The 23,415-nt window shown below is 55.5% G+C and overlaps 1 protein-coding gene across 1 annotated transcript in view; it reads left to right on the top strand.

The window, feature by feature from the left end:
- ZMAT5 (zinc finger matrin-type 5) overlaps window positions 1-23,415 on the top strand; it is a 33,314-nt gene that overhangs the window by 2,756 nt on the left and 7,143 nt on the right. The window contains exons 2-3 of the mRNA XM_004615534.2: window positions 16,847-16,983; window positions 23,081-23,143. Coding sequence (XP_004615591.1) covers window positions 16,857-16,983; window positions 23,081-23,143 — 190 coding nt within the window. The 5' untranslated portion in view covers window positions 16,847-16,856. The remainder of the gene's footprint in view (window positions 1-16,846; window positions 16,984-23,080; window positions 23,144-23,415) is intronic.

Genomic DNA, 23,415 nt, shown 5'->3' with positions numbered 1-23,415 from the left:
TATGCATCGCCGGATGTGACCACCCCCCAAAAAAATTGCTAAGTGTCCTTAGGACAGAAACTTGGGTGCTTCTGGGAAAGAAGACATACATTATTTAGCAGCAACAAACTTGGGGAAGTTCAGAGGAGGGAGGAATCATTTTAGGGGGCACAGGTAGGGAAGATCACAGGAAATTAATATATGACTTGTTGTTGCTTTATTTACTGTCTTTATTATGGGGGGTGGGGAGTGGCAGGGTGAGGCACACCTGGAAGTGCTCATTGGCTTCTGTCTCTACTCAGTGGAAACTCCTGGCAGTTCTCAGGGGACCAGATGTGCTAGGGGTCAAACCAGGGTGGGCTGCATGTAAGATATGTACCTTAACCCCTGTACTGTCTCTTCGGCTTATAATTACTGTCTTTTAAATGATGGGGGTGGGCAGAGCAAAAGTAGAGAAAGTAGAGTAGGTAGGGTGCTTGCTTGCCTTGCATGCAGGCAACCCTGGTTCCATCCCTGGCATCCCGTACAGTTCCCCTAGTACTTCCAGGAGTGACCCCTGAGAGCAAAGCCAGCAGTAAACCCTGCTATGGCACAAAAGCAAACAAACAACAATATCAGTTTGGAGTAACAGTTTTTAAAACTAACTTTTAGGGGCCAGAGCGACAGTGGGCAGGGCATTTGCCTTGCATGCTGCTGACCCAGGTTCGATCCCCAGCATCCCATATAGTCCCCAAGTACTGCCAGGAGTGATTTCCTGAATGCAAAGCCAGGAGAAACCCCTGAGCATCACTGAGTGTGACCCAAAAAGCCAAAACAAAAACTAATCTTTGTATTGTTTTGTGGTCACACCCCTACTGCTTAGCCCTTACTCCTGGCTTTGTGCCCAGGGATCACTTCTGGTGGTGCTCAGGGGTCCTGATGTGGTTCTGAGGATCAAACTGAGTTTTGCAACATGCAAGCAGGAGCCTTAACCCCTATACTATCTCTCCAGTTGCAAAACCTGGCTTTTTGAAGTAATTGGTTTTCATTTAGAAGTTATTATTCTGTACATGTCTAGAAAAATAAGAAAAATGACCTTAATTTTTCCTTAGTTTAGTGTTTGAACTCACATCGGACAACTCCATCTCTTTAAACATTCAACACTATTTTCAGCTTAATTACATTCCCTTACGTCTTTAACTCTACTTGTAAATTTAATATATTTGATTTTCTTCTCATGTTCTTCAGATATGTAACCTAAGAAGTCCTTTTCCCCAGATTACTTAATAGAAAATCCAATAAGTTAGACTTTTTTCTTATTTATTTATTTTTTTGGGTTTTGGCCCAGGATCTAAGAACCTGCTGAGGCAAAGGCTTATAGATCCTCTTTCCCCCTTGGAGAAATGTTCTTCTAAGGCAGTAGATAATGATTGAAAAATGGGAGGTGGGGGTGGTGGAGGGGAGGAACTTGCCTCAGATCACAGACGAGTCCAGCCAGTGCTCACCCCGGTCACTCAGCCCTGGTCTGAGGCTGAGCCCTGCCACATTAGGGCCATGAGGCTCTTTGGAAGCTACGCTCTGACTAGCACAGACTCAGAGGGTGGAACTCAATGCAGGAGGCCCTGGGCTTAATCCCCAGGACCACATGCTCCCCCTCCCCAGGGGCACTGGAGAATGCAGAGACTGGAATAGCTCCTGCGCATCTCTGGTTGGAGCCCTTCCCCTCCCAAAATTACTAGCTTCTATCCTGGTGTATCCCTTTCTCTGACCATTTGCAGCGGGTAAGCCAACTGCTCTGTCAGGAGCAGCCATGTGGCGAGGTCCCTGTGGCTAGAGCCTTCTGGTACCACCCATGAGCAGACCTAACAGTGAGCCCTCCAGCCCCACTCAAATCTTAGGAAGCGGAGCCCTAGCGATCTCTTTTTTATTTGTCTATTTGGTTTTAAGGTCAACCCTGCAGTGCTCAGGGTTTACTCCCAGCTCAGTGCTCAGGGTCTGAGTGGTACTGATGCCCAAACCCAGGACTCCCAACCTGCCAAGCCTGCACTCCCACCCTCTGAGCCATCTCCCCCTGAAATCCTGACTGCAGCCTCATGAGAGGCTGAGCCAGAAGCACCCAGAGAGTTCACATGAGCTTGTCAGCATTTACTGCTGTTAAATCACCAAAACTGACAACTTTTTGGGGGTCACACTAGGCAGTGCTGGCGGCCCCTACTCCTAACTCAGTGCTCCTTAGGGGCTGCTCCTGGCATATCTTCAGGATCCGCATGGTGCCAGGGACCAAACCTAGAGCCCCCACAAGCAACACATGCAGAATATTCAGCCCTTTGAGCCACCTCTGGGCCTGAAATCTAAAACAACGTCTTTCTGAAAGGGGGTTTGGACCACCCAGTGGTGCCCAGGGCTTACTCCTGGCTCCTACTCAGGGGTCACACTCCTGGTGGTGCTCAGTATCAAACCCAACTGATCCACCTTACTTACTGAACCATCTCCAATCCCCACACACACCTTTTTTTTCTCTTTTCCGGCCTTTTAGGACACATCCAGCGATGCTAGGGGTTCTCCTGCCTCTGCACTCAGCAATCACTCCTAGAGTACTTGGGGACCATATGGGATGCCCGGGATCAAACGTGGGTTGGCCGTGTGCAAGCCAAGCGCCCTACTCACTGTACTATTTTTTTTTAATTTATTTATTTTTAATTAGAGAATCACCGTGAGGGTACAGTTACAGATTTATACACTTTTGTGCTTATACTTCCCTCATACAAAGTTTGGAACCCATCCCTTCACCAGTGCCCATTATCCATCACCCGTAAACCCAGTGTCCCTCCCACCCTCCCCAATCCCATCTCCCCCCCACCCCACCCTGCCACTGTGGCAAGGCATTCCCTTCTGTTTTCTCTCTAATTAGCTGTTGTGGTTTGCAATAAAGGTGTTGAGTGGCCGCTGTGCTCAGTCTCTAGCCCTCATTCAGCCCGCAACTCCCTTCCCCCACATGGCCTTCGACTACAATGTAGTTGGTGATCGCTTCTCTGAGTTGACCTTTCCCCGGAACGTGAGGCCAGCCTCGAAGCCATGGAGTCAACCTCCTGGTACTTATTTCTACAGTTCTTGAGTGTTAGTCTCCCACTCTGTTATTCTATATACCATAGATGAGTGCAATCTTTCTATGTCTGTCTCTCTCTTTCTGACTCATTTCACTCAGCATGAAACTTTTCATGCCCATCCACTTGACTACAAAATTCTTGACCTCCTTTTTTCTAACAGCTGCATAGTATTCCATTGTATAGATGTACCAGAGTTTCCTCAACCAGTCATCCGTTCTGGGGCATTCGGGTTTTTTCCAGATTCTGGCTATTGTAAACACTCACTGTACTATTATTCCAGCTCCACTTTTTCTTTTTTAAGGAGAACAGAAATACACACACATACATATGCACATGCACACACAAGTACAAGGAGACAGAATATTTACTGTGGTTGCGTCTGGGTAGGAGGATTATCTGTAGCAGGTGTAGGAAGGTTGAAAACCATGAGTCTAGGACTTCGGTTGTAACTGCCCGTCCGTGCGCTGGTTGGTATATGCAGAACAGGTGCCGAGCTGCAGGTATAAAAAGGTGGAAGAAGGGGGCTGGAGCAATAGTACAGCAGGTAGGGCGTTTGCCTTGCATGCGGCCGACCCGGGTTCGATTCCCAGCATCCCATATGGTCCCTTGAGCACTGCCAGGAGTGATTCCTGAGTATAGAGCCAGGAGTCAGCCCTGAGCATTGTCGGGTGTGACCCAAAACCCCCCCCCCCAAAAAAAAAGGAGGAAGAAGGCTGATCTTAGGATCTGTGCATATGTATATTTCTGTTTTTCTGAATTTCTACATTTAGTATGTTTTGTTTTAAAACTGGAGGGAGGGGGCTGGAGTGATAGCTCAGCGGGTAGGGCGTTTGCCTTGCACGCGGCCAACCTGGGTTCAATTCCCAGCATTCCATATGGTCCCCCAGAACTTCCAGGAGTAATTCCTGCGTGCAGAGCCAGGAGTAACCCCTGTACATCGCCGGGCGTGACCCAAAAAGCAAAACAAAACAAAACAAAAAAAACCCAAAAACTGTAGGGAAAATTCCTTTTAAAAAAAAGTGGGGGAGGAGAGAACTCGGTGAGATGAGTGCACGGGGTGCAATCAGGAAGCCTGGGTTGAATCCCAGCCCCAGGGCCAGAGAGAAGCTACAGAAGGAAGCTGGATGCCTTGCAAGTGGCTGATCCTGGTTCAGTCCCGGGCACTTGCAGCTAGCCCCCCGAGGGCCCCACTGCCCAGTGCAGTCCACGTCACTTCACGGTCCCCAGGCACAGAGCTGGGAACAGCCCCAGAGCACTGTCGGGTGTGGACCAAACGCCACAAACAAGACAGGGCTTAAATTCTGTTGCTCTTTTTTTTTTTTTTTTTGAGAGAGAGAGATGTCTTGGATGGTTCCAGTGACCTGGTTCAAAGGATGACCCAATTTGTGGGGACATTAGAGTAGATATTTCCTTCAGTCCCTGGCTTCAGGCTAATCGGGCATGCCCTGATTCCAAGAAGACCTGGCCCAGTGCGGGTCAGCTGAACTTGGATCTGGGCTCCAGAGAGCTGCCGGCACAGACAATTTCTTATCAGACAGTTATAGGTCCCCTGAGGCCAGAGTTTCCAAATAGGAAAGGTAAAAATAGTCTGAGGGAGACTCCTGAACTAGTTACTCCAAGGCCGCGGTCTCTCCCTCTTCAGCCCCAACCGGGCTCCAGGTTTCCCTCCTCCCCCCTCCACCCCCCCACCCCTCACCCCTTCCCACCACCCACCACCCTCACCGCGCCTGTCAGTTTCATTCCTCTCCCTGGGACCGGCTCCTGAGTTCCAGCTGGAGCAGGCCGGGAGAGATGCAGGGGTGACGGTGCTGGCCTCAGTGCGAGCCTCAGCACCACCCACAGTGCTCCCTGAGCACAGAGCCAGGAATAAACCCTCAGCACTGCCAGGTGCGGCCCCAGGACACAAACGAAAATCCTCCTCCTCCTCCTCCCACACAGAGCAGCATCAGATAATTTCTCTTCGAGAGATGCCTGGAGAGCGTTCCCTGAGCTGGCCCACACCAGTGGTCCACATAGGGGAACCCCAGTTGGATCCCCAGTACAGCTTAGTTCCCCAGACACTGGGAGGGACCCTTCACCCCTGGGCCAGGAGCACTGCCGGATGTGGGCGCCCACCCCCTCCCAGCTGACCTCTTCCTCATGATCATCCCATGAAAGAGGAATATTACCTTCATTTTCTGCGTGAGGCTCAGAGGTTTCTCTTTTTGGGATGGCGGGGGTTCTCTCCCATGCAGGGCTTAGAGGATCTGGGGGTCACTCCCAGCAACACTCAGGCCTGAGGGCCCAGCGCTTTGACCAGCAGTGTCATGCCGGGGGCCACCGGGACTGCGCTGAACAGTGCCCCATGGGGAGGGAGAGCATGTGGTCCTGGGGATGAAAGCCGGCGCCTCCCGCATTGCGTTCCAGCCCTTTGAGCCTCTGTGCTGGTCAGAGGGTAGTTTCCCAAGAGTCACAGAGCGCGGATGCAGGCCAGAGCTGAGTGAGCAGGGTAATCTGGACTTGCCCGTGTGACGGGGCTGAGCTCCCTGCTCTGTTTTTCAGCGTCATCTACTGCCTTACACTGGCGTTCCTCCAGGGGCTGGTCTGGAGTCTGTGCCTCAGCGTGTAATGTTCGATCCTGCCAGGTGGGAGCGGGCTGGGGCCGGGGCCTCAGGCCTCTGCTGGGAGTCAGCTGGGCACTCCCCGAGGAGGACAGGCTGGGAAAGCGGGGTGAGACCCCTGATGTATCGGGCGCCTGTCAGGGCAGGCATATGGATCTTATTTTGGGGGGGCAGGTTTCATACCACACCCAGCAGTGTGGGGAGACCACGTGCTGCCCGTGACCCAGACAGGATGGCCGCGTGCATGGCGAGCGCCTTGACCCTGCACTGCATCTGCAGCCCCAGTCAAGTGGGGGTTGGGGCATTTGGGGGCCGAGGAGTTGGAGATTGGGGGTTGAACTGAACTAGACTACACGCGGCAAGTGCCGTGACCCCTGTACTGTATCTGCGGCCCCAGTCATCTGGGTCTTTTTGCCACTTGCCTTGGAGTCGGGAGTCGGGTCTGGGCGGGTGGTCTTTGGGCCGGCCCCCAAAGGCAGTGACTCGGGGCTGGAGTGATAGCACAGTGGGTAGGGCATTTGCCTTGCACGCGGCCAACCCGGGTTCGATTCCCAGCATCCCATAGGGTCCCCCGAGCACCACCAGGAGTAATTCCTGCATGCAGAGCCAGGAGTAACACCTGTGCATAGCCAGGTATGACCCAAAAAGCAAAAAGTAAATAAAAGAGCCAAAGGCAGTGGCTCTGAGACATGGCTGTGCCCCATAGCTGGGTGAAAGAGGTGACCTCTGGTGGCCCTTTGCTGTTGACTCGGGTCAGATGGGACCATAATGGGAAGAAATGACTGAGTTTAAGGGCAGCCTGAGGTGGGCACAAGGCCCACTGCCTGCAACTGTTGGCTTTTTTATTTTCTTTTTTTGGGTCACACCCAGCGATGCTCAGGGGTTACTCCTGGCTTTGCACTCAGGAATTACTCCTGGCGATGCTTGGGGGACCATATGGGATGCCGGGGATTGAACCCAGGTCGGCCGTGTGCAAGGCGAACGCCCTACCCACTGTGCTATCGCTCCGGCCCCAACTGTTGGCTTTTATTGTTGTTTTGTTTTGTTTTGTTTTCTTTTTGGGTCACACCTGGCGATGCACATGGGTTACTCCTGGCTCTCACTCAGGAATTACTTCTGGCAGTGCTCAGGGGACCGTATGGGATGCTGGGAATCGAACCTGGTCGGCTGCGTGCAAGGCAAACACCCTACCCGCTGTGCTATTGCTCCAACCCCCACAGCTATTGGGTTTCAGTGCCAACTCTACCTGAGCTGGCCAGAGGAAGGAGCCAGGCACAGAGGCAGCTCTGCTGGAACACTGGGGCGGGAGGAAAGATTTGGGGTCACCCAGTGCTCCCGTGGCTGCAGGACGGGGTGGGGCGGCAGGGGCTGGGAGGGAGGAGAGCTGAAGGGTTCCTCAGTGCTGCTGACCAGCGCCGGCCACAGGGAGGGACTTTATCCGGGACCCTTCTAGCTATGGTTTTTAGGCCGTATCAACCCACATAGTTGATCTGAGGAGCCTGTGCGGAGACAGTATGAGGATGACAGACGGACAGACAGACAAGCTAGCTCCTTAGCACAGTTTTGGGGAGTCTTTTATTGTGTATCTCGAGGCTGCTTAGGCGGGAAGGTTCTGCTTTCAGCAGATTAGCCAGTTCCGGGAAGTGGGTGAGCGGGAGATCTGTGAAATATGCTGTTACTTCTGGGAAGTGTGTATCAGATGCTCTGAGGCAGTGTCAGGAAGGGGGTGAGATGGATGTGAAATACCATGAGCCCACCTCAGCCACTTCTCGGAACTGAGCTGCGGGGTGCAGGTGGAGGATCGTGGAGCACACTCCGGGAAGGGAGGGGCTGGCCAGTTCTGGGGATGAGCAACAGGGCTGAGGGACAGTGAGGCCTGTGGGGAGCTGTGGGCCCAGTGATATAGCTTTAGCAGAACTCAGCTTGTCAGGTTTGTTTTGCTTTATGTATGTGTATGTGTGCTTGGGTTCGGCTTTGATTTGGGGTTTTTGTTGTTGTTGTTGTTGTTGTTGGATTTTTAACCCCACGATGCCCAGGAGTCTCTCCTGGCTCTGCATTCAGGAATTACTCCTGGCAGTGCTCAGGGGACTGTTTGGGCTGCCAGGGATTGAACCCAGGTTATGGCGTGCAAGGCAAACGTCCTACCCGCTGTACTATCGCTCCGGCCCTAGGGTTGGCTTTGAGCCACACCAGCAGTGCTCAGCCTTCCCCTGGCTCTGCTTAGGGCCACTCCTGGCAACGCTCTAGAGACCCCATGTGGTGCCAGGGATCAAACTTGGGCCAGCCTCACTAAGGCAAGCTCCTTCCATCCCGTACTGCCTCTCCGGCCTCTGCCAGCAGGAATGAAGTGAGGCTTCGCTCCCGGGGCTCCTACAGGCCACTCCATTCTCTCCAGCACGGTGGCGTGAGGCCCGAGCTCAGGGAGGAAGGACTGTGCCACTCGCCGAGGGCAGAGGCCCCGCACCAGCAGTGATGGGTGTGAGTTTCAGCTGGGTGTCAGGCACAACCTGAGACATGGGGCCTCTGCCCTGTGGAGCTTTAATCCTTTTTTGTTTTATTTATTTATTTTATTTATTTTGCTTACTGGGGCTACACCCAGCAGCGCCCAGGGCTTATTCTGCACTAACTCTGCACTCCTGGTGGTGCTGGGGGCGGGGATCATGTGGTGCCAGGGATTGAGCCAAGTCGGGTATGTGCAAGGCAAGCGCCTCCCCCCAGTATTCTCTCTCTCTGGCCCTATTTTTTTTTTAATTTAATTTTTTTTTTTTTGGTGCCCAAGGATCAAACCCAGGGCCTCAAATGTGCAAGACAGGTGGCTGCGGGAGACAGACTCGGGACAGATGAGTGTGTGACAATGTTCGCAGAGCTGTGAGAAATCGCATGTTCGGGGTGGAAGAGCCCATGACTGGGACTCTGGCTGCAGTTGAAAGTTGGGGACTAGGGGGGCTGGAGCGATAGCACAGTGGGGAGGGCGTTTGCCTTGCATGCGGCCAACCCACGTTCGATCCCCAGCATCCCATATGGTCCCCGAGCACCAGCACCGCCAGGAGTAACCTCTGAGCGTCGCTGGGTGTGACCCAAAAAGCAAAAATAAATAAATAAAGTTGGGGCCAGGGTGTGCTAAGCTTGGGGGTGTGGTAGCCCTAGCTGACAGGAGTACTACAGTAGTACTACTAGGAACATCCTCTGTTCTCTGAGTGCTGTGTGCGAGGCTTTTTGTTTTGAGCGGCACCGTGATTGCAGTGCTGTCAGTGATAGGGTTTCATGCATAAGGTTCCAGCACCTTCCCTCCCACCCCCCATCATTGTCTCATGAGCCTGCTGTGTTCTCTGTTCCCGCCAGGGCCTCCCTCCATGCTGCCGAGCCCCAAAGAGGGCCATGGAGCACAGCAGCGGGGGCAGCCCCACCAGCACCCCGCACTGGAGTCTGGGTACCCGCAGGGAGGTCCCACCCCCCATAACTGTCCAACCCCTCAGGGCCGCCAGCCCAGGGGTGACTTGAAGTGAAACGCACATGGCTTGCCAGGAGGGCTGTGTGGAGGTGCTGGGACCCGCCCTGATCTGCGGGGCACAGCTGGGCCAGAGCCCTGCCTCACCCAGGGCGGTGACGGGGCGGGACGGGCGGCTGAAGGCAACAGGCCCTGCTTCTGCGCGAGCCACTGGGCTCCCCTCACACCCTCCTGGGCCTCATCTGGAACGGGCCCCGCTGCCCCTCCCCGCCACCCACATTCCTTGGGTGCTGGCACCCTGTCCCTTGGCCTGGAGGGAGGGCCTCCCCAGCGGGGCCGAGGAACCCCAGAGCTCTACCCAGCAGCACTTGGGAGGCCGTGCAGTGCCAGGGATCCGAGCCAGGGTCTGTCGCTCGCCAACTACTCACGCCAGCCCTGTGTTTTTTGGTTCGGGGGCTCAAGGGCTATTTGTGGCTCCGCTCAGGAGCGACCCCGGGTGGTGCTCAGGGCGACTGTTGTGGTGCCGGCTCCCTGCCTTGCCCTTGGAGCCCCATACTGAGCCGCTGGCCAGCGATAAAGGGGCAGCAAGTACCCACGTGCCTGAGGGCCTCCTGCGGGCAGGCTCTGTGCTCTGCTTCTCAGCACCCAGGCAGCCACTGGGATTGTCCGGTCTTAGGGGAGGAAAGGAGTGAAAGGCCCCAGGCTGCCGCATCAGAAAGCTGGAGGCCCCTGGCTTGAAGCCTGGACTGTCTAGAGAGGCCAGCTCGAGCCATCTGTCGTATCACAGATGGGGAAACTGAGGCCCAGAGCGGGTGAGTCACAGCCACGGAATCACCGGCCAAGTTGCTGTTAGAATGCAGCACAGCAGAGTGCTGGCCCTGCCAGGGGAGGGGGGCATAGAAAAGGAGTGGGCAGGCAGGTGGTATGAACACTGTGAGCCTGTGGGGGGGGTAGGGAGAGGGCGGGAGAGAGACGGAGAGGATGGGAGAGAGAGAGGGGGGATGGAGAGAAAGGGAGAGAAAAGGATGGAGGGAGAGAGAAGGGAGAGGGAGAGGATGGGAGAGAGAGAAGGGAGGGGGAGAGAGAACAGAGCACCCCTTTGGGTTGGAAGGGGTTCCTGGTCGGGGAGTTGAGAAATGATTAATGAAAGACAGCTGTCGTCTGCTGGTGCCTCTGTGATTGTCGGGAACATTCCTGGGTGATGGCAGAGCCACCTGCCTGGATTCTGAGACCCGCCGGGCTGCCCCTGCTGGTGAGACCTTGACTCGGTCCCTTCACTCTGGGAGCCTGGAGCTCCTCCCGGGGCCAGACCCTGCCTCCCCGCCGCCGCTTCTGGGGATAAAGCCGTTAGCCAGGTGCAGCCCATTTCCCCCCGTTCCTTTGTTGCTGTGGCTGCGATGAGACGGGAAGGGGCTACAGACGCCCACCCAGGTGTCCGTGGAGCCCTGGGGATGCCAAACAGCAGTGCGAAGCGTGGCAGTCTGCACGTGAGCAGTACTGGGGATCAAAGTCAAGGCCTCACGCATGGAAGGCCGGTACTGAGCCACAGCCCTGCCCCCCTGCTGTGGCAGGTGCGGGTGGATTAGCAAGTGCAGGCGAGTGTTTGCCTCGTGCCGGGCAGATGTTAGTGTTGTTTGTGTTGCTGTTTCCTTCATCCTGTGAGGGCTTGGGGAGAGTACAGGAGGTGAGGCACTTATCGTGCCTGGGGCCAATGCAGATTTGATCCCTGGTACCCTCTAGGGTTCCCCAGCCTCACCAGGAGTGATCTCGTAGCATAGAGCCAGGAGTAAGCCCTGAGCACCCTGGGCGTCGCCCCCAAACCAAAACAAGCAAATGAATCCATTCGAGCGGGCCCCAAAGGCTAGCTTAGAATACCTGCCTTGCAAACTCGCGTCGTGGTGAGTTGCAGCCCATGGTGCTGCCACCTGTGCCCAGCGCTATCCCGGCGGCTCTGCTTCCTGGGATCCTTGGTGCTGCTCGCAGCTCCCGGGAGGCACGAACACCAGTAAAGGGTCTGTGAGCAGGAAGGAAGTGTGACCCCTGGCGAGCGCGTGTGGGAGCACCACAGCCATAACTGTGTCTTAGCCTCAGCTACGAGCACCGCGACCGAGTGTGTGATCCGCAGCAAGCACCCCAGCCCGGCGTGTGTGTGGCCCTCCCTCACGGCAGCAGTGTCTGCAGAGAAGGGCAGGGGCCACAGGGAGCAAGGACAAAAGTAGTCATTAAGGGCCCTGGAAGGTAACGCTGGGCTCGGCGCAGCCTTTGTGTGCAGGAGACCCGGATTCAATCCCCAATACCGCTTGGTCCCCTCGGCACTACAAGGAGTCACCCCCAGCACTGAGTACATCCCAAACACCCACCACCAGGTGTGACCCCCAAACCAGACCCAAAAGAATAGATCAATATATAAATGGTCCTCTGCGCCTCTTAAGAAAAGAATAATGCAGAGCCAGAGCGATAATACAGCAGGTAGGGAGCTTGCCTGGCACACACTCACCCAGATTCGATCCCCAGCATCAGGTATTGTCTCCTGAGCCTGCCGGGAATGATTCCTGAGTGCAGAGCCAGAGGTCAGCCCTGAGCACTGCCAGTGTGGCCCAAAAAAAAAAAAACAAAAATAATAACAATGATGATGCATTTGAAATAGCAAACTTCTGGGTCCCACTTCCCCATCTGTCAGCAGTCCAAGGCGGGGAACTGACTTGCTCAAAGGTCATGCAGCCGGCTGCCCAAAGGCCCATGTGGGTTTGCCCAGATCAGGCTGCTGTAGAAACACGGCCCCCCACCCCCATTCCATCCCTGTCTCCTGGAGGGACACCCCGTCTGCCACCCTTCCCTCCTCCCTCTCCCAAGCTGCCAGCCTCGTGATGGCTTGGTTAAGCACTCGGCCGTTAAACGTTCATCTCTTACAATTTCAATCCAATTCCTATAAGTTTATTGGCAAGACGGGGTGTATTAGAGCTGCCAAATTTAATTTATCAAGTCCGTGTGTCTGGGCGGCAGCCTCTCAGCAGTAATGGGAGAAGAGCAGTTTTATACGTTTTCATCGTGAATGACTGTTCCTGCTCCCGTTACAGCCCTTGACTTAATGACAGTCGTGCCTGTCGCCACCGGGGCCCTTCCTCAGCAGCCTGCGTGGCCGCCTGCACGGGCCAGGAGCTGCTCACTCCGTCACATCCTCCCCGGATGTATTTCCCACTCCTCTGCTCAGTCCTTGTCTGCTCCGTCCTGGCAATCAGGGGCTTTTGTCGCATGCCTGCCTGCTCCTACCTCTGGGCCCTGAGGAAATCGGGTTCTTCCTCTGGGCCGCAGCTGTCTGCTCTGTGAAACTCTTAGCCTGGCTTCTCCCAGACGAATGTCCTGTGTAAAATTAGCACACCACGGCTCAGGTAGGCAGGCTCTAGGCTCGGGAGTGGCACAGGCGGTGCCAGGGATTGAACTGGGCTCCACTGCATGTGACACATGCGCCTTACCACCCATCCGAGGAACAAGGGGGGGGGAAAGACAGGACTTTTTTTTTTCTCTGAGAATAAGAATAAATGGGGGTCTGTAGTGATAGCACAGTGGGTAGGGCATTTGCCTTGCACATGGCCAACCCGGGTTCGAAACCCAGCATCCTATATGGTCCCTTGAGCACTACCAGGGATAATTCCTGAGTGCATGAGCCAGGAATGACTCCTGTGCATTGCCAGATGTGACCCAAAAAGCAAAAAAAAAAAAAAAAAAGAATAAATGGACTGCCACAGGGCCAGACCTGACAGATAGCCATCTTGAATTTGAATATCAGTCTCCGTCAACTTCCTCCAGGCTGCAGAGCACCCAGTAGACCTTAGGCTTAACAACAAGGTAAAAATAAGGGGGGGCGGGGGCTGAAGTGATAGCACAGCGGGTAGGGTGTTTGCCTTGCACATGACTGACCCAGGTTTGATTCCCAGCATCCCATATGGTCCCCCAAGCACCGCCAGGAGTAGGTCCTGAGTGCAAAGCCAGGAGTAACCCCTGTGCCTCGCTGGGTGTGACCCAAAAAGAAAAAACAAAAGAGGGAGCTTGGGTTGGAGCGATAGCACAGCGGGTAGGGCGTTTGCCTTGCACTCGGCCGACCCGGGTTGGATTCCCAGCATCCCATATCGTCCTCTAAGAACCGCCAGGGGTGATTCCTGAGTGCAGAGCTAGGAGTAACCCCTGTGCATTGCCAGGTGTGACCCAAAAAGAAAAAAAAAAAACAGACCAAACAAAAAAAGGGAGCGAGGGAAGCCAGAGCCATGGTACAGCGTTCGCCTTACATGTGGCCGACCCAGGAGTGATCCCCGACACCCCACATGGTCCCCTCCATCCCTCCAGGAGTGATCCCTGAGTGCAGCGCCATGAGTAAGCCCTAAATACCACAAAACAACCCCCCAAAACTAAGTATGCCCAGACTTAATAGTAAGATGAAAAGTATGCCCACTCACCTCTCTGGTCACAGTGGCATGAAATGCATGAAATGTGGACATGGTTTCTCCTCAGAGGCTCTGGGACTCTGGGAGCCTCCTGCCAGGGACCTTTCCTAGTTGTTTCCTCCATTTCCATCCCCCTACCCCCATCCTCCATCCCCCCAACCCCCACCCCCTGCCCATACACACACACTTTTTGTTTTGGTTTTAGCCATGCCTGTCAGTGCTCAGGGCTTACTCCTGGCTCTGTGCTCAGGAATCACTTCTTGTGGGATTCAGGGGACCATATGGGATGCCGGGGATTGAACCTGGGTGGGCCGTGTGCAAGGCAAGCGCCCTGCCCGCTCCGGCCCCGCCATCTCCCTTTAAATAGAATCGTGTGGGTCTGATCAACTCAGCTCCAACTCAGCTCCAACTCTTGTCTCTTTCCTCAGAAACCGGAGACAGTGAACCTGCCTGATGCAGCACTGTCTCTCTGGCCTGGGACTGTGGGTCTGAAGGGTTTTAAGACCCTGAAGCCTTCTTATTTCCTGCTGTGATTAGCTGGGGTCCTGTTGCCTGAGATTGGTCTCATGGGGAGGCTCTGAACATTTCTGCCAGAGTCCTTTAGCTTCTCAGCCTTGGGCTTGAGTGTGGCAGGGGGCAGGGTTAGGGACCTGGGTTTCCCTGGTGCTCACCAGCTGTGTGACCTTGGGCAAGTCACTCCCCCTCTTTGAACTTCATCCATCACTCTAGGAAAATGGGAAGCTGCTCCTTGATTCAGCAGTTAACTCGGTTGCCGCCTCTGCATCACCCACCAGCTTTGGTGCCGAGGCTTCAGCAATAAACCATGAATATCCCAGCCCTGCAGAGATTTATAATTCTACTGTGGGGGGGAAAGACCGTAAAACGTGACAGATCACTTATTTCTTCGAGGATGATCAAAACGAAGCCGGGGACTGGGAAATCTTAGTGGCGGTTTCTACAGTGTGAAGCAAAGGGGGTCCCAGTAGATTATGGGATCTGGGACCCAATAGTGGAGCTGCGAGCCAGGAGTGGAGTGAGTGAGTGTGGCAGCTCCCAGGGTGGGGGGAGAGGGGGGCAGCGGGGGCCAACACGGGAGCTGTGGGTGTGAGAGCAAGGGGGTCTGGGTGGCCAGCAGAGGGAACAGGAGAGAGGGTCAGCGGTGGCAGAGGGAGACTGGCCGGAGGGTTCGAGGTGGTGATTTTCCAGCCGGGTTCCGAGTGAGAGCTCCCTGGGAGACTACTTTCTCGGCCACAGTGGATGGTATTCGTGGGGGTCACTCGTGGCAGTGCTGGGATCAAACCCAGGTTTCCTGAGTGCAAAGCAAGTTCTCTCCATCTTTGAGCCATCTTCCAGGCCCCTCTCCAGGAGACTTTATTTGTGGGGGACAGAGTTTAATTCACACTCTGTGGTGCTCAGGGATCATCTCGATGGCACATGCAACTATATGTTCAAGATCAAGTACGTTCCAAGCAACAGGGCTGGAGCGATAGCACAGCAGGTAGGGCGTTTGCCTTGCACACGGCTGACCCGGGTTGGATTCCCAGCATCCCATATGGTCCCCCAAGCACTGCCAGGAGTAATTCCTGAGTGCATGCGCCAGGAGTAACCCCTTTGCAACACCGGATGTTCCAAAAAGAAAAAAAAAACCAGTACTTTCCAGACAAGTGCCTTACTACCTGTCTGATTCCTGGGGACTTTATGAAACTGACGCCTGGGCCTTTATGTAAAAAAAGAAAAGGACCAGCAGGGCTCTGTCTCTCCCGCTGCCCTTGTTCGGTAGTCTCACGCCGCTTCCCCACCCCGGGGGAGGTTGATGGTGATGATGAGGCAGGCGAAGGAAGGAAGAAGGCCAAATTGGTTGCTTGATCAGTTTATTTCGTTCTCTCTCTCTCTGCTTCTCTCCCGGTTCTTGATCTCTCTCTGGATCTTCCTCTATTCCCCTTTCTGCCCCACTCGCTCTCACTTCTTTCACCTTGTGCTCTGCTTATGTGTGTGTTACTGTGCTCTCTTCTGTCTGTCTCTCTGTGTCTGTCTCTCTGTCTCTTTGTCTCCTTCTGTCTTCTTCTTTCTCCTATCAGTGCCCCACAGTCTCCGTTTATATAGCAAATTACATAGGGCAGTAGCACAAAGGTGGGTTTAACATCAACAAATCAACAAAGAAGGGTAAGACCATTTCTTGAGGAGATTAACAAAATCTCATCTAAGGAAATCTCATCTAAGGAGATCCACTCAAGGGTGTGATTCCAAACAAGGGTGTGTCAGGGTGTGAGCTAGTAATCTACTTAAATAGTTACAGTAAATCTACTTCTAATGTTTCTAGCAATGTCATTCTGTATGAGCACAGTAAGAGATATAACCTTAAAGTTTGGTTCTTCCTGAGGACATTCACTATATAATCCAGACCACAGTCCTCAGGTCAGGTTAGTCTTCTTAACCCCAGCAGGATCCTAATCTTGTCGTTACCTTTGGATCATGGCAGCATTTGTCCATGACCATGCTCTCAACTTATAGTTGAGTATTCTGGCACTTTGGCCTGGCTCCTTTCGATGCCAGGGTAGCTCAGAGCTTGCCCTGGGTCCATTCTGTCCCTTGTCGGGACCCTGCTTTTGGGGTGTTAGGAACTAAGGGCAACTGAGTTGAGAAAGCAGATGCTCAGGAGTAAATATTATTGGAGTCAATCAACTCCCAAGTTACAAACATAATATTAACTGTCTTCCTGTGTCCATACAGAAAGGACATTGCTCTAAGGTAAACTAAGTTCCCTGCGGCAAGGCTAAAAGGACAAACCCCATGTTCTCCTACAGGCCTTAACCCACTAAGGCTCCCTTCAGTGGAGACTGGACATCCGCATCCTTAAAGGACCCACCTGGAGGGGCCTGGTGACGGCTCCTGCCTTCCAAGCATGAGGCCGAGAGTGATCTCTGGCAACACCTCATGTTCTGTAGTTGCAGACCTGGCAGTTGTACCCGCCAGGGCCCAGCCAGGTGTGTTCGACCCTGCTGAGCATCACGGCCAGGCATGCGGACAGCAGGGCCAATGCCACGGCCACGCGTGCACACAGCAGGGCTAGTCAGTGTCCAGTGCAGCATCAGCGCGGCAGTGAGGGGAGGGGAAGGAGCAGAGGGAGGATCTCTGTGAGCAAGGCTCTCACCCGGCGTCCCGCATGAACGGGCCACTGAGAAGTCTCGCTGAAGGGGGCCTGCCGGTGGGACCCCGGTCGCCTTCCGCAGGCCCAGCCCCGTGGGGAGCTTTGGTCACCTCCACCCCCTGACCCCGCGCTCTGTGTCATCTCAGGCAGGCAGCCATGGGGAAGCGTTACTTCTGTGACTACTGCGACCGCTCCTTCCAGGACAACCTCCACAACCGAAAGAAGCACTTGAACGGGCTGCAGCACCTCAAGGCCAAGAAGGTCTGGTACGACATGTTTCGAGGTGAGTGTCTGCGGGGCCGCTTTGGGCAGGGAGCAGGAGGGCCCTTGGGTCAGCAGGCTTCTCTCCCCAGCAGTCCTGGCAGTGCTGAGGAGGTGGGGCCTTCCGTGTGCAAGGCCTGTTCTCTTCCTGGATCCACATTCGCGGCTCCTTTTTTGGTTTGTAGTTTTGTTTGGTGTGATTTTAGAGGTTTACGCAGTGCTGCTTCGGAGCTATTCCCAGCGTGGTGCTTCTCATGGGCAGTGCTCAGGGGTCACGCCTGGCAGTGCTGGGGACCCAGATGGTGCCAGGGATCAAACCTGAGGCTCTGTCGCCCAAAGCATGTGCTCCAGCCTTGAGTCATCTTAGCCACCTCTCATTTTTAATTTTTTTTTTTTTTTTTGCTTTTTTCGCACCCATCGGTACTCAGGGGCTACTCCCGGCTCAGTGCTCAGAGGTGTGCACGATGCCAGAGATGGAGCCTGGAGCTTCTGTATGCAAGGCATGTGTTCCAGCCCGCCGTATTACTCATGGGGGGGTGAGGTTTGGGTCACACCTGGTGGCACTCAGGGCTTATTCCCAGCTCTGCACTCAAGGATCAATCCTGGGGCTGGAACGATAGTATAGCAGATAGGGCGTTTACCTTGCATGTGGCTGACCCAGGTTTGATTCCCAGCATCCCATATGGTCCCTTGAGCACAGCTAGGAGTAATTCCTGAGTGCAGAGCCAGGAGTAACCCCTGTGCATCGCTGGGTGTGACACACACACAAGAAAGGGTCAGTCCTGACAGAGCTTGGGGGACTATGTGAGGTGCCGGGGATCAAACCCAGGTTGGTCATGTGCAAGGCAAGCGCCTTACCTCCTGCCCTATCTCTCGGGCCCCCAGCAGTCTGGATCCAAGTCAGTTCTCCAGGACTTGTGCCAGGCCCTGGGATTCCATGGCCCGTCAGAGGGAACATTTGAGCCAGCATCCAAAGCGCAGGGGACAAGCCAGCCACGGCACCCTGGACAGTGGGTGCACAGATGCCAGCCACACAGAAGCAAAGCGCCCAGAGCAGACGGGTAGGGCAGGGGTGGCCCTGGCAGGAGCAGGGAAGGGGGTGGAGAGGGGAGGCTGGCTCCAGGGCAGGGCTGTCAGCAGCAGCCTGTGGAAGCCACAGTAAGGAGGTCAGTGGTCTCGTGGGCCGCTGCAGCCTTGCAGGGGTTTCGGCGGCGGCAGCAGCAGCGGGTGACAGCCATGACTGACTGCCCCAGGAGCCTTGGGGTACTGTAAACGGCTGGTGAGTGACGGGCTGGACAGCTGAATAACTGAGCTGCTTACAGGAGGCTCTTCGGGAAAAGCTGCTCTGAGCGGAGGAGCTGAGGTTGCCTGGCACGTAAGGGCACTCACAGAAGGGACCTGCCCCCACCCAACTCGCTAGACACCGTAGAGCTATGCAGAGCGGGGGGGCCCCCCCGCCTGTCCCCACCTCTGGGAAGGAGTGGACACTGGGCGGCCAGGAGGGCGGACCAGCAGCAGCTGAATGAGACCAGGCAGGGTCCACTGCTCGAGCATCTGAAACAGGAGCCCTGAAGGAAGGAGGGACAGATCTGGGCCCAGGAGAGCAGGAGCTTAGGGCTGCATGCCGGGTGCCCAGCTTGGACCCTCAGTGTTGCCTGGCCACCTCCACACTGCCCGGCGGGACCCCAAAGCACAGAGCCCTTGTCTTACCCCTCTGCCAAAAAAATAAATAAAATAAAGAAGGAAAAAAGGGCAGTGAGCAGCCAAGAAGGGAGTAGTGGGAAAGAGTTTTGGGGTGTGAGAAGGACCAGCGGGGGGAAGGGCGTGGGGCAGTGCTGGGGACCCGCTCCCTGTCTGGGCCTCTGCAGCCCCTTTGCTTCTCTCCTGAGACTCTGAGGCAGGAACTTAGCTCCTGGAGCCGGATCCCCACCCTGCCCCACCCCAAGGCCCCTGTTTTTTCCTTTTTTTTTTTTTTTCTCTTTTTGGGTCACACCCAGCAATGCTCAAGGGTTATTCCTGGTGGTGCTCGAGGGACCATATGGACCATATGGGATGCCAGGGATTGAACTTGCGGCATGTAAGGTCAGCGCTCTTCCCTCTGTACTGTTGCTCTGGCCACACCCCAAGGCCTTTAAACAAACACTGACCCCACCCAGCCCCAGCCCCAGATCTGGGGGAGGGGGGTCTAGATCTTTTTTTTTTCTTTTTTTTTTTTTTCTTTTTGGGTCACACCTGGTGATGCACAGGGGTTACTCCTGGCTCTGCACTCAGGAATTACCCCTGGCTGTGCTCAGGGGACCATATGGGATGCTGGGATTTGAACCCGCGTGCAAGGCAAACGCCCTACCCGCTGTGCTATCTCTCCAGCCCCCAGGTCTAGATCTTTTTAAATCTCTCCCCATTTCAGATGAAGATCTTGGGTGAGGGAAGGGCTCTCCAGCCACATGAAGCAGGTGGGCGTGACTGACTGTGAAAGGCAGGAGGCGGGCGGAGGCCACTCAGCAGCAGAGGGACTCCCTGGAGCCTAGGATGCCCGGTCCCGGTGCCCAGATCCATGTGGCGGGGGGATTGGGGGGCTGTGACATGGCCTAGAGCTCTCCTTGGGATTTCACCTTAGTCCCGATTCTCACCTCACGCAGCCAGGTCCCACGGGGCGCTGATCGACAGCGGCAAAGCTGAACTCGGGGACTCAGAGGGCGGAGAGATCCTTTGCGTGCCGGTGGCCCGGGTTGATCCCCTGCACCGCGTGGTCCCCCAGGATTCCCAGAGTTCTTTCTCATTCCTGTCCACGTTCGCTCTGTAAAATAGCTCGGCAAAGAAGGCAATGGCAGTGGGGTGAGGGAGCAGGGGTCCTCTCTCAGAGGGGGTATCGTTGAAGGCCAGAGCAGTAACTCGCCTTGCCTGGGGTCCTTCTGCTCCCAGGAAGGCTGTCCCAGGCCTCCATCTTACCCAGCTCAGCCCAGACTTGGGTCAAGCGCGGGGTACCCCAGCCTGGCCGAGGGTGTGGCACCTGTTCTTCCAGCTTCCGGCCCCAGAGGCTGGCTGTTCCCTCCGCCTTGGCCAGGACAAGAAGGGAGCAAGGCTCCCCAGCCAGCAGCCCCTGGGCCTCGGGACCACAGTGCAGCAGTCACCTGAATTTTATCCCATCATGAGTCACAGCTACAGTGCCCACCCCCCCAGGGGTGGGATGGGGACTCGGCCATCTGTGAGTGACTCTACAGGTGTCAGAGGCTTGGCCTTGGGCGCCTGAATTCTTGGGCTCATTCATGCAGCCAACACTAGGCCGACACTGAGCACTTCATGGGTCCTCAGCCCCCAGGCAGGCTCTGAAGCCTTTTTTTCTTTTTTTTTTCCCCCCTCCTTTATTTTGGGAGACATGGGAGGGTTGATTTGTTCTTTTTTTTTTTTCTTTTTGGGTCACACCTGGTGATGCACAGGGGTTACTCCTGGCTTTGCACCAGGAATTACTCCTGGCGGTGCTCAGGGGACCATATGGGATGCTGGGAATCGAACCCAGGTTGCCCGCATGCACTATCGCTCCAGCCCCTGATTTGTTCTTTTGGGGTCACAGCCAGAATACTCAAGGGTGATCCTAACTCTGCTCTCCAGAATGACTCCTAGCAGTGGTAATTACTCCTTGAACCCGAAGCCTTAAAAGAGAAGGACAGTGTCCTCAGGCCCGTCCAGCCTCCCCCTTCCTTCTGAACTCAGCCACACGGGCTGCTACAGGCCCCGGCGCCCTCGGGGTCTGTGTCCTTGCCGTCTCCCCTCACCTCTGCCCAGTCCTCCTCTGTGGGGACTCAACTCAAGCAGCAAATCCTGGATGTCCTCCCCAACCCCGGGCCTGGGTCAGGTCATCTGGCCGCACGCTGTTTACCCCACTTAGCTCCACATGGATTAGTGTGGCTGCCGGACCGGAAGGCAGGACCAGGTCTCACTTGTACTCCACTAAATCCTCATTCTGGCCAGGTGCCTGGCACCCGGGACGTGTTCGGTAAATGTTTGTTGGATGATTGTCCAAATGAACGAGCAAACAGACACGGGGCACCAGGGCAGCTGTTGATGAGGGAGCTGAAGCGGGAAGGGCCCGAGGGTCACCTCACATGGAGCACGGGCAGCTGGGGGCAGGGTCCCAGGCTGAGGCTCCTCGGTGCTGGGGGGCACTGGGGAGCTTTGCGTAGCTCTCCTGCCCACCCGCTCAGCTGAATTGAAACAGACCTGAAGGAGATGGGCTGGAGCAGAGGCACAGAGAAATAGAATAGGGTTAAAGCCGTGAGCTGGAGAGAGAGTCCAGTGGTTAGCACGCTTGCCTTGCACACAGCCGACCCCGGCTCCATCCCCAGCACTCCATAGGGTCCCTCAGGATTGATCCCTGAGCGCAGAGCACCACCAGCTATGGCCCCCAAACCCAATCAAAACAACAAAAAGCTCCAGGGTCCTTTGGATGAGGGTGATCTGGACGACATAGAAAGGGCTGTGGCCGGTCAGCCTGGCAGAGGTCCTCACGCTGCCTATCCCTTTTGTATTCCTCCGGGCCACCCTGAGTTGAGGGCTCATGTAACCTTTTGTTTGTTTTTGAGCCACCCGAGTGATGCTTCGGGCAGGTGGCCTGCAGGAGAGGGCCTGCACGCAGCCCTGGCCACACTCCCTGGCCCTATGGTTTTGGGGTTTTTTTGGTTTTTTTTTTTTTTTTGGGTGGGGGGGTCACACCCAGCGATGCTCAGGGGTTACTCCTGGCTCATTCACTCAGGAATTACTCCTGGTGGTGCTCAGGGGACCATATGGGATGCTGGGAATCAAACCCGGGTCGGCCGCATGCAAGGCAAACGCCCTGCCTTCTGTGCTATTGCTCCAGCCCAGGCCCTGTGGTTTTGGAGGGGCTTCCTCCGTGCCGCGCTGGGCCTGTGCGTGCCGGACATGTGCTCTAGACCTTTGGGCAGCCCGAAAAATGCACTTTGGCAGTTCCTTTTTCTTTTCTTTTTGTTTTTTGGGTATTTTGGGCGGGGGCCGGGGGGGGGGGTGCAACACCTGGTAGTGCTCAGGGCTTATTCCTGGCCCTGCACTGAGGAAAAGCATATGGGATGCTAAGCCTTACTGCTACACTATAGCTCCGGCCCCCTACAAGTTGTTTCTTTTTTAACCAACTCTTGAAGAGGTTTAGCCCCCCCTCCCCCCCAGGAAGGGAGGTGCCAGTAGGGCTGGTTACCCACCAAGAGATGTTTAGCCCCGTGGGAACAGGCAGGCGCTTTAGACTCACATGCCAGGGTTCACGCCTGGCATGGCCACTCGCTGGTGATGTGTTGTTCTGGGTGCGTCGTTGCCCCTGCTCCTACCCGCCTCTCTGCAGAATGGAGGTGAGAGGGTGGTGAGGCAGCCATGGGGCCAGAGCCCCGTGGGTTGAGAGCCCAGCCCAGTTCTCAGCCTGTCCCCCCGGTGGGGAGCGTGATCCCACCTCGAAGCTGATTTTGTTGTCACTTTCACAGGAATCTCCTTCTAGCCTTTTGTTTGTTTGCTTTTTATTACATTTATATTTTTTCTTTTCCTTTCTGCTTTTTATTTTGAAGCAATTATCAACCCACAGGAAGTCAGTGTGACAGTACAGGGAAGTCTGGTGGTGCCAGGATTTTGTTGTTTGTTTCACGTTCCTCAGGGTCTGGGACGTGATTCAAGTGGCAGAGCATCTGGGCTTGGGTGGGATCCCTGGAACTGCTGGTCTCCCCCACCCCCAGGATCCCCACCGCATGTGGCCCCCGGGCCTCTGAGCAGCAGCTCAGGTCATTCCCGTGCCGTCGGAGTTGTCAGGAGGGACGGGTGGGGGAGATGGGTCGGAGGGCTGGAGCACAGGCTTTCCCTGCCCCAGCCCCAAGCGAGGTCCCAGCCCCGCCCTCCCCCAGCAGTGGTCAGGGGCAGTTCCTGGCTTTGTGCTCAGGGGATTATAGCTGGGGTTGGCGGCAAGCATGCACGGCACCTGCCTTGACCCCGTTGTATCTCTCTGGTCCCATCCTGGAGAACCTGTGACCTGGTTCTTGGATGGGGAGCACCTTCTTCTCCCCCAGATCTCAGTGACGGGAGGTGCCCGTGCACAGCGCACGTCTGAAGCCGTGTCCTCTTTCTTGCAGATGCAGCTGCCATCTTGCTGGACGAGCAGAACAAGAGGCCATGCAGGAAGTTCCTGCTGACGGGTGAGGCACTTCTCTCGGCTCTGCAGAGCCCGCCCTGCCCGCTGGCCCCCACCCCCAGCCTGCAGGGCCCACCCTGCACACCAGGCATCCCCCTTCGGCCTGCAGATCCTGCCCTGCACACCCGTCCCCTCACCCCACCCCCAGCCTGCAGAGCCTGCCCTGTGCACCGCCAGCCTGCTTTGTGACCTTGGTGCATGAGTCTAATGGTCTCAGTGGGGGTCATGGGGCTCCCTTGGGCCCCCAGGATATTCTAAGGGCATCCCCAGTGAAAA

The sequence above is a fragment of the Sorex araneus genome, chromosome 9 (assembly GCF_027595985.1).
Source record: "Sorex araneus isolate mSorAra2 chromosome 9, mSorAra2.pri, whole genome shotgun sequence".
In the NCBI taxonomy this organism is placed as follows: domain Eukaryota; kingdom Metazoa; phylum Chordata; class Mammalia; order Eulipotyphla; family Soricidae; genus Sorex; species Sorex araneus.
Note: the sequence above shows the minus strand (reverse complement) of the source record. Positions and strands in the feature narration are given on the sequence as shown.